This window comes from Scleropages formosus, chromosome 4, assembly GCF_900964775.1.
Source record: "Scleropages formosus chromosome 4, fSclFor1.1, whole genome shotgun sequence".
Taxonomy (NCBI): Eukaryota; Metazoa; Chordata; class Actinopteri; order Osteoglossiformes; family Osteoglossidae; genus Scleropages; species Scleropages formosus.
Window position 1 is genome coordinate 27,191,554 of NC_041809.1, and position 11,406 is coordinate 27,202,959.

At 43.6% G+C, this 11,406-nt stretch overlaps 1 protein-coding gene across 1 annotated transcript; it reads right to left on the minus strand.

Moving 5' to 3' along the window:
- Positions 1-1,926: 1,926 nt before the first annotated feature.
- On the minus strand, positions 1,927-10,366 carry mettl16 (methyltransferase 16, N6-methyladenosine). The gene is made up of 10 exons (XM_018730712.1): positions 10,239-10,366; positions 9,683-9,822; positions 7,055-7,263; positions 6,739-6,879; positions 5,194-5,309; positions 4,923-5,065; positions 4,095-4,164; positions 3,701-3,790; positions 2,824-2,997; positions 1,927-2,641 (listed from the first exon to the last, which is right to left on the minus strand). Exons 2-10 carry the CDS (start codon positions 9,808-9,810, stop codon positions 2,108-2,110), a joined length of 1,605 nt encoding a protein of 534 aa, XP_018586228.1. The 5' UTR covers positions 9,811-9,822; positions 10,239-10,366; the 3' UTR covers positions 1,927-2,107.
- Positions 10,367-11,406: the final 1,040 nt, after the last annotated feature.

An 11,406-nucleotide genomic window follows, 5' to 3' on the forward strand; every position in this document is an offset into this window, starting at 1 on the left:
CTCCTATGATGAACATTCATTGGTTCATGTGGTGGAATGCAACAAATTAACTTTAGAACCACGCACGCGTATGCATCCAAATCTCTCATTCCGTTCATGTAATGCTCTTAGTGTATTTTGAGATGTACGTCGTCGCTTCGGAGAAAAGCATCTGCTAAATGAACAGTAACAAGGGAGATGAAGGTGAGCTCGTGATCCTAAAAAATGAACGTGGGATCCAGCAGAGATTTAGTCCCCGCCGTCGGAAGGGGTGGCACTGAGACCCAGTGAGTCCTGCAGGAGCGCCAGTTGTCTGGCTGCATTCATGGACAAGTCACGTGGTTCGTGTCGCCATGACGACAACTCCAGGCGAGTTGGTGTTGCACATAGTGGCGCGGGTGCAGGAGCATTGTGACGTAGACAGCACGGAGACGAGCGCACGGTGACTCGGACCCGGTAGCACTAACCCGAACCCGTAGCAGGAGACCGGAGGGAGACTCTTCACGGCCATGGCAGACTCTGCTTATTCATTTTAATGTACATGTTTTGCAGAGGTTCACTTTTGACACTCCCAGCAGATGCACACAGCACTCTTAACTTTGCTGATATTTACTTATTTTGTTGTCTCGCCGCGCTTTCGGACACCGCGTATTCATCCTTATTGGAAAACGCTTTTTAACTAAATTAAGCATCACAATATCGGTCTTGTTCTTCTTGCAGTAATTTACAAGTGTAAACGTGTTCTCCGTTCGTACTGCTGCGTGTTGTGAGCTCAGGTAGTTGTGCTGTTGCAGTCTCTATGGCTTTTCCCCTGCGGACCGGCGGGGGGTCCCGTCTGGCATTGGCTTGCTTTGAAAAACACACTCGCCGAAAGTTCCAATAAAATACCACCATACAGTACATAATTCTGTGTGGATTGACCCTTTAGCAGGTTAATAAGGGATCACCTGCACTCTGGGTCTCTCAAACACTTAGGACTCCACCTGAAGTATTTAAATTTATTTATTTAGCAGACACTTTTCTTCAAAGCAACTTCCAATGAACTCTAATGTTATCAGCCCACACACCTTATTCACAAATTTGACTTACACTGGGTCACTCGTCCATACATCGGTGGAACGCGCTCTCTCTGTCACTCGCAGACTATAGGGGAACCTGAGCAGCATGTCTTTGGACTGTGGGAGGAAACCAGAGCAGCCGGGGGAAACCAGACATGGTGAGAACATGCAAACTCCACAGACTGAGCATGGGTCAAACCCACATCCTCTCACACCACCCAGGCGCTGTGAGACAGTAGTGCTACTCGTTGTGCCACCATGCCGCCCAGGATAGCACCACATTACTAAATATGGCAGCTTGCACCTATTCCACAAATTAATTGCTTAAAGAATAATTCAGGTGGTGTCCTAGGACAGGGTGATATCTTCTTAATCCCTGCAAGGAAATTCATCTTGCAGATCTACTACATTTTTTGCTATTGAAGTACATCACGAACTACGCACACAATTTCAAAGCAGACTGTTAGGCTCTGAAGTGTGTCCACAGATCTTGTAAATAGTGACACTCGCAGTCCAGTCCACACAGGAACAGCTGGCTTCATTCATCACCGTTAATATTCGGCTTCTCAGCGCCACCTGCTGGTCCGTCTGGGAAGTGCACTGGGAATTATAGATCTATAAGTCAAACGCAAACCTCAGCAATGAATTATTAGTAAACACCTAGAAAAACTGAACTGGAAATACACTACAAACAGACCTCCACGTTATTTTGAATCTGCCACCAAAAATGGCCTCTAAGACAAACATTTCTTGATAAAAGCCATTAAAACAAGACTATTTTGTAAGAAGTGATACAACCCTGAGTCAAATTGTCCAAAATCCACACAAACAAAAAAGCTGTTTCTTGGAAATAAGAACTTACAAAACACATCTTTTAAATAAAACTATATTTAACATATTAGGGTTAAAACTTACTCATTTAAAGTTTGATATGATTATAGAAATACTGCAATTTCTAGTAAATATGTACTCAAGTTACAGTAGACAAAGTAAGAGAAATAAATGAAAGCTAAGGTCTTGATGTACAGCTTGGAAGGTGAGCACTGTGATGAACAGGGCTGCAGGCAGGGTCACTGGGGGTTGGAGGCCAGACGGAGCAGGGTGTTCTTCAGGTAGGTGCACAGCTGGTTCATCAGGTCACGATTCTGGCCCTCCACCCAATGCATCTGCAAAGTTACATCACCCTCTTCCTTCACCCCTTCTCCAGTCCCCTCCAGCTTCATGTTAGTTAGGCACTTAAACAGAAAAGGTTGGGTGGAGCTGGAGCTAGGTGGTGGCGTGGTACAGCCTGCACCGGTGGCCACTTCTTCTGTGACCATGTCAGATCCATTGTTAACCCCACCTTTGTCCTCCACCACATCCATACCTCGGGGCCTTTCACTGCACATGGGATGAGGGCTGTCAGAATGGGGGCCGTCAGGGTGGGGGCTATTCTCCACTGTCTGTGACACTGCACCGTCACCACTCGGAGGTGCCCTGGGGAGTTCCCTCAGTTGTCGCCGCTGGTCCCGGCGTTTTTGGCGGACATGGATCCAGGAGTTTTCCACTGCTGTCAGAAAAAGGCTCCTCTCTGCATTCCCACTGGGGACCCTCTTATGCAGCACCTGGGTGGAGTATGGTTGTTCAGTCATCACACTGGTCTGTACTAGATAAGCAGCAAGGTTGTTCATTATGTTAAAGTTATTAATTTGACAGATACTTTTCCGCCAAGTGACTTTTGTGATGTAGAAGAAACACGTGTCAACCTGTGTGACTGTATGTATGTGCACGAATCCGTATGACCTACCCGCAGATCAGTGAGTGTCTTCTCCACCCAGGCAGTCACCACATCCAGGCTTCCATGGGCTGAGCAGCCAATGGAGGGAGCCTTGGCCTGAAGCAACTTCACTGTGGGCAGCAGCAACGAGAAGGACAGGGGCTTGCGAACCTTCTCCATCTTTCGCTTCTTCGAGGGTGGAGACTAACACAAGAAATTTTGCCTAAGTCATATACTCCAAAGCTGTGCATCCAGCTTCAAATTTTTAATTACACTTCAAACTATTGACTGAACCTTTGTGTATCTTATAAAAAAGATGGAAAAAAAACTTCAGGACACCTTCAATAGGCCAGCAAAAGTTAACTTGTTCAAGAAGAAATCAGGATGCACTATTATTAAGGAAGTACAGTGGGGACAAAAAGCTGTCAGTTCAAGTTCAAAAGGGTGCTTGCTATCGCACTCGAGAAAAATATCTACACTACTTTTACCTCAAGCAGGTACGACATTTTAGGAATATGTTTTATGTATTCCATATAAGAAAACTGGGGGAGTATAGTACAGAAAGAAATATGACCCTTCCTACTGTTTACTTTCTGTCTCAATTCTAAGAAAACATAATTCATATTTCACATTCATAAGACAAAAGCAGAACACAGCTGGATGCCATTTTTTCCATTTGCAAGTGACTCCTTTTGAAAAGATGCACATACATGGACGCAGCTTGTTCAGCGAAAAGCAGCAAGACAGTTCTCCCAAAAGTTCAGATATGAAAGGTCACCCCTGTACTCCTACACTGCAAATTCATTGCTTGTCCTTCCCCTAGAGGCTTTCCAGACCTATACAGAATTGCATCCTTCCTCTAGGCTATACGCATCTATGCAAGGCCATAAGCTGCTCTGCCACTCACCGGCACGCTCACATCATCATAGAAGCTCCAAGCAAGGGCCCAGCGCATGGTTCGGCCTTGGCAAAACTCTGTGTGGGTCACTTTGGGCACCTGAAAACATCCACACAAGACTTCATTGTCTTACCAGACTATTACTGCCAGATCCATAATTAAAACACCATGTATATCTACTTCAAAAGATGATTTCTTGACACTAAATTGTGTACCTCCTGGTACTGCCACTGTAAATTGCAGTTCTTCTCATCAGATATTTATGGATAAGTAAGGGTTAAATACAACACAGTTACACTTTTTGACCACTTTCAACCCACTGGGAATGAAGAGAAAGCAATCTGAACCAGCGGGAGCTAGGAATTAGCCTGTGCTCTGTATACTCTACAAGGTGTGTGCGTACCCCTTGTTTCCTCAGCTCCTCCTTCAAAGGCGCCAGGCTACACTTCTTTCCTAGCATGCAGCTGTACCACCTGAAGAGAGGAGTATGGAGTCAGCATGACTGGGGCGACATGTGATCAATCAATTTAGACAATGACTCACCCCAGGAAATGATTGGTTCCTGGTTATTACCCTCCCACCCTAGAGTTCCACAACGTTCAAGCTCCAGCTTTGTGTTCTGTCTTAAGAACCAGCCTTATACACCATCTTAACCCTTACAACTGTACTACCCATCCAAAATATTAACATGAAATTAAGTGTCCACTTAGCAAACATGTCATGAACTATATGGGGGCAGCAGGGGAAGTAGTAGTTACAGCTACTGCCTTGCTCTGAGGACCTGTGTTTAAATCCCAGCTCCTGCTTTACTATCCTTGAGCCACACATTTACCCTGAATTACTCTAGTAAAAAAATACCCTTCTGTATAAATGTGTAAATGGTGGAAAGAAACAAACTGACTGTACTTAAGAATCACACATCTGCAACCAAGTCTCTCTTTCTCCTAATGTAATGCACACATTGTATTTTCTATGAGATGTATGTCGCTTTGGAGAAAAGCATCTGCTAAATGAATAAATATACATGTAAATGTAAACCACTGTAAGAAGCAGAATGAACAAATCTAACAGTATAAGTCACCTTGGAGAAAAGCATCAGCTAAGCATCATTAAACATAAACATTATGTAGCGCATACTTCAGTCTGCAGTTCCAACATCAAGTGCAAATAATACTCAATTCTTCTGAAATCTGATACTGGCATTGAAAAGTCACCCAACAGGCATATTCACCTAAGCCTCTTCTTCAGTTGCAGGCTGTCATGGATGATCCTTTTCACAAACTCCAGCTCTCCCCCCTCTGCCATGATCTCCGTCACACCCCCAGTATTCACCGAGCTGGGTGGAGGACGTCTTGAGTTCCTTGAGTTCACCCCCTGTGAGAAAGGCAAAGGTAAATACACTGACAGTACAGTTCATGTTTAAACAAAAGGTTGATTGCAAGGATGCAGAGGAGATGTCAAGGGTGACGTTACACAACAGAGATACGTCAGAAGGTGCACACCTTGGCCTCTAACTGGTTTGCAAAGAAGGGTGGGTTGCACATGCAGAAATCATACACCAAGGCTGACTCCTCCTTCAGAGCATCCATCAGCAGGGTTTTCTGTGGAACCTTGACAACTGAGTGCAGGAAGGGCAGGTACAAAGTAAGCAATGACACACTGACATCGCAAATGAAATATTTCCAAATTTTCCAATATTTATGTCCCTTTAATATATGAAACTGCCAACAACATACACAAACACTGAAACTGAAGTATTTTTCAAATATATTTTAAATCGTATCACAAACACAAGACCAACGAACAACACAGGGAATGGAAAACCCATGTTGTAATGACCAATGTCACCCCTTCACTGCTAGTTCGAAAATCAGTATAGACTTATATTTACACTTGTTAATTTGGCAGATGCTTTTCTCCAAAGCGACTTCCAGTGAACTCTATGTAGTGTTTATCAGCCCACACACCTTATTATTCACCAAGGTGACTTATGACACGGTGACACAGCGAGTATCATAGCGCCTGGGTGGTGCGAGAGAATGTGGGTTCAATCCCTGCTCAGTCTGTGTGGAGTTTGCATGTTCTCCCCATGTCTGTGTGGGTTTCCTCCCACAGTCCAAAGACATGTGGTTCAGGTTCCCCATAGTGTGTGAGTGACACAGAGAGAGTGTGTTCCACTGATGTATGGATAAGTAGGGTATCTAGCAGTGTAAGTCACTTTGGTGAATAAGGTGTGTGGACTGGTAACGTTACATAGAGTTCATTGGAAGATGCTTTGGAGAAAAGCATCTGCGAAATAAATAAATGTAATGTAAATGTGCTTACGCTGCTAGTACAGTACACTACTTACATGATTAACTCATCCACTCATCCATACACTAGTGACTAGTGTAACATACGTTCGCTCTTTCACTCACACACTATGACTGATTTTAGAGTCACCAATCCACCTGAACAGCATGTCTTTGGACTGTGGGAAGAAACCCACACAGACATGGGGAGAACATGCACACTCCACACAGACTGAGGGAGGATCAAACCCACATCCTCTTGTTACTCACTGTGCCACCCGTCTTTTTGTATGTTGGTGGAAGTTAAGTGTAACTTGTTCCTGGAAATTTGCTCATAAAGTGAATTCCTATAAAAAGAACTCTTTACTAGCATTAAATTAAATGGGGAAAAATAGATGATGTGCCCTTGAGCCAGAAGATTACCTGAGAACATTAACTGAAAGTGGTCATACAGATTCTGACATATGACACAAGGGAGAAACATGATGAGTGTGGGTCATGTAGTTTATAACATAGCAGTAAAAGTGAACTGCGCACCAATAAAAGGTACACCCCAAAAATACAAAATTCTGTCTTATCTTTCAAGCAAATATTCTGAGTTTAAATGTCCTTTCTGTGAGTTAAAAGTGAGAGATGACAGTTTGGCATTAGTATTTTAAGGCAGAGATTACATTTTCTTACAAGCTGGAATTCTTGTAAAAGGAGAAAAAAAAAAAAAAATACAAGTGAAACACGTGCTGTACGACAGAGACTCACCTTTGATGAGGTCTGAGAGCCCATTCTGCTCCACATTTTTCTTGGCATAGTTGAAGCAGATGTCATCTACCTCGGTTGCCAAGAAGAACCAGCCATTCATGGTGGCTCCAAGCAGTGGGTATATGCAGGAGGCACCGGTGCCTGCAGGCAATGCACAGACCTACTTCAGTACACAATTATCTGGACACAACCACTGAAATGAACATAGCATTCGATTCGCGTACCTGACCACACTCATACATCTGGGCACACCGACATCAGCATCATCCACCTTCCAGTCTGAAGAACACTAGCAAGTATGAGTGGTGGTGCTTACCAATGTCAATACCCCTGCGGGGCCCTTCCACAGCTGTCTCATCCCCATCAATGGAGCCAATGAGATCCTCTACCCAGTGGATGTAGTTGAGCCGCAATGGGACAGTGGGGATGAGGCGCTCCAGAGGAATCTCAATGCTCAGCCCAAAGTCCTCCTTCAGCAGCGTGCAAGTCAAGGCCCTCACCGCCTCTGGATCCTTAAAGTTTAGCCTGGGGATTGAGAAGGGAAGTCAGCAGAGCAAGCTCATACCAGCACAATAATCTGGAAGCTGAAAAACAAAGGTCTTCTGAGCACAGCATTATACTGCCAAAGACTCTCTCAGCTCACAACACCCACATCAGTCAGTTGTTCCCTCCAGCAGACTGCTCAAAGCATTCCCAACCCCCTGGCCAGAAACTGTACCCTACCACTGACTGGCACAAAAAGACCTGCTATATTTAGACCGGAATCAGCATCCCCAAGGCAGTATCTGTCAGAGGATAGCATCATAATTGCACAGTCTCTATGGGAACTATCCTGTAGGAGTTGGAGAGTTGACGGGGGGGGGGAAATCAGGAGATAATGATGTCATCCAACAGAAACAGTAGGTGGGTAGAGCCACTGCCAGCACTCAGCATACAGTATGCAGCATAGGGAGGACACAAGCTCAAAGAGGAACCAAACCCTAGTAAACTGAGTGTAACTGGCATCAGGAGTTAAAAGGGGAAAAATAGCGAGGACAGGCTCCTTTTTACATACAACAGCAGTGATTACCAAGGGGCTAAATTCCTCACAAAAATCCTACTCAAACCAAGCACACACGCACACATTATCTGAACCGCTTGTCCCATACGGGGTCGCGGGGAACCAGAGCCTAACCTGGCAACCCAGGGCGTAAGACTGGAGGAGGAGGGGACACACCCAGGACGGGATGCCAGTCCGTCGCAAGGCACCCCAAGTGGGATTTGAACCCCAGACCCACCGGAAAGCAGGACCCGGTCCAACCCACTGCGCCACCACGCCCCCCGTTCAAACCAAATTTTTTGTTTTAAACTGATAATTGTTTACCAAATACTCTTGAAGGGGAAGCTGGAAAGAAGTGCTTGAGTCCTGAAATCACCATGACCCACCTACTTTTCCCTCTGGTCATTCCTGATGGGTAGGGTGTTAAATGCATCAGTTGTGGAAGTACTGTCCAGTAAGGCTAGTCACTCGTCTCATCTTCCTCACCACTGGCAGGTGCAATTGTGGAAGGCATGAAACACTAACCACCTTGGCTCTTTATTTGTTCCTCTCTCATCTGGAAAAGCATTTTTTCTTTTATTTTGCCATTCTGAGTTTAAGGGTGGTTATTAAGTACTGAGGTTAGTCCCATCTGTCAGCCTGCCATGCTTTGGACTACTGCCTGCCTGTCACTTCTACCATAAATGTATGCTGGGGCCCCAGTCTCCACTTCAAAATCAGAATAAATTAATTCCCAAGAGCCACGTAATGCAAAGCATGAAACTGGAAATGAGGCAAGATTCTATAAATAGACAGAATGCTCTTAACCTACTAACACCATACTGAATATTTCAACTGAATGCTCAAAATCTCCATACAAATCCACAAAAAAATGTTAATAACACTGTTTGTACAAGATACAAAAGATAAGCCCCATTCAGAAAACCAGTATTAATATAACAATTCTTAAAATTTGATTAATTTTTCATTTAGATGCTTGCAATTTTGACTTCTGAACTACAGCACTTCATATTCACCCACAATCAAATTAACACATACAGACTGGTCACCTTGCTGCACCTCAGGAGACACGGGAAAAAAATGCCACCCAACTCCAAATGTGACATGACTTAACGTAAGGGGAATGACTATTCATTTACATTTATTAATTTAGCCGAAGCTTTTCTCCAAAATGACTCACAATGTTAAGTTACTAACCCATTTATACTGCTGAGTAATTTTGCTAATTTAAGGTAAGTACCTTGTTCAAGGATACTACAACCGGAGGTAGGATTTAAACCTGCAACCTTTGGGTCCAAAGGCAGCAGCTCTAACCACTACATTACCCTTTCTTCCATTATCAATAACCACTTGTCCAGTGCAGGATCATGAAGGTCCAGAGCCTATCCCAAAGGCATGAGGTAGGGTAGACCCCTGAAAGTACTCTACCCCCTTGCAGGGTAATCTCTCTTTTACGCACATTGCAGGAGACTCAGAGTCACCAATTCACCTGAAACACAGGTCTTTGGACTGCATGAAAAACTTGACAAGGTCTTAGGCATCTATAAAGCAGGGAATTCTTGCTGTATCAATTCAGGTCAACTCAAGTACCTTGATCAAGAGAACCACCTCACAACCTAAAGGATTTAAACCTATAACCTTCAGAGTGTGAGGTCAAAGCCCCAAAACTACCTACTGCCCCCTTATTTTCTATCACTATAACAAAGCAAATATGCGTAATGATAAAGATGGTAAGGGTTGCTTTCCCCTTTCCCATCACCTGGGTATTATATAGTGTCAGTAAACAGTTCATGCCGATGCTCCGTGCAAGGGCTTTCCAGGCCAGGATGGGCGTCCCAAACGCCGCGCTCCAGGTGGAGACACATTGCTTTCCTCAGTGAGGCTGGCTAGTTGGCGGGTACTTACCCGACACGGCCAGTCAGACTGGTGTGGACGTGCTTTTGAAAGTCTGGGTACTTGGAGGCCAGGTAAGCGAAATCTGGAGGCTTGTCTTTATATCGGTTCCTGGGGTGCATTGATTTGTTCAGGGCCATCTTGCACAGAGCCTGGGGAGTAACAGTATGATATAGGCTCAAACCCAGGCTGGAAAAATCAATGTTCCACGCGCCTGAGGGGAAATTACTCTGCAGACACTTCACGTCAACGGTAAGGCAAGTAACAAGTTACTAGACTAGTGCAGTGGTTAAGTAAATTAACCACTTGTCTGATGAGCTAACGATGGTAAAATTATAATATATATATTGCAGAAGATGGACGCACCACACTTAGTGTGACACTACAGGAAAGATGACAGCTTCTCGTAAGTAACCTTCCAACTGTGGGTATCTAGAGAAGCGGCCATGAATGAATATTATTATATATTTCGGGATTAGAGGACCGGCTAACGGCCGATGTTACGTGTTACATTGTTTTGTACGGCTTCTTTTGACTAAGAAATATAGCAATAAACACACGTGCATACCTGTTTTGAATTTATTTTCGGAACGTAACAGAATCGAATACCGTCAACTCCAAAACCAAAAACTGCGAACTTAGATCACCGCACGTTATTTAAACGTTGACATGCGTGGCTACGTACGGAAGCGTGGTGCGTCGCGCCGGATATGACGACATTGTACGGCGGAGCACGTGGGTGGAGGGTCATGTGCGTTGTTCTTCTGTAGTTCTTTGCTGAAGAGGTTGTGCGGAGGGCAGTACGCTCTCTTTTTTTTTTTTTTTTTAAAAACAGAAATACGAAATTATTTTATTCATCCCAGTCCAAAGTGAAGAAATTAAGCTGTTCAACACATAAACAGTAAGGTATATTGAAAAAGGTCGAATTTGCTACTGTTACCGTTGTGTCAACAGAAAAAAGCTGCGGACACGATAGAAAAAAATTACTGTGTATGAAATACACACACGCACAAGGAAGCCAGATGACCACCGGCCATAATTAACACAGGATTTATGAGACAGTAGCATATATTGCCATGATTTATGCCACTCCCAGCTGGTACTGCGATCCTTTCCCTGTCGTACACCACTGACGACACGACAGATGGATATAATAAATAATGGATTAGTACAACATGATTGTCACTGGCAATAGTATTGCGAGTCACTGAGACGGAATAATGCTTCAATCTTAGCCCTCAGCTTTAACCTGTTCTTATTCTCCGTATTTATCATACACGAATACACTTTGTAATATAAAGACTAATTCCAGCACAAGGAACGCGTGTATAATTCTTACGTCCTAGTCGTAGCTTCTTTCAATTTAAAGAAGACTGGATCAGGAAACATCTCTTTCCTCCAGCGTCATTTTTACACCCCAATTTGTGTCAATGGTTAAAATTCGGTTCAAATATTGACCGTTCTAAATATTTCACACATAGTGCCAAGGTGAATTTCTTTAAAAACAAAACAAAACCAAAAAAAAAAAAAAATTATATATATATATATATATATATATATATATATATATATATAAAACTTAAAATCGAATTAATGCGAGATTAAGAAACAGGATAATTCATCCTTTTGGGTGACGTTTCCACTGTTTTAGGAATAAGCTTCCTGTATCTGACACCTTATATATGTAGCTGCTGTATTAGATAAGCAATTTTACAATGCCTTACCTATTTATACAG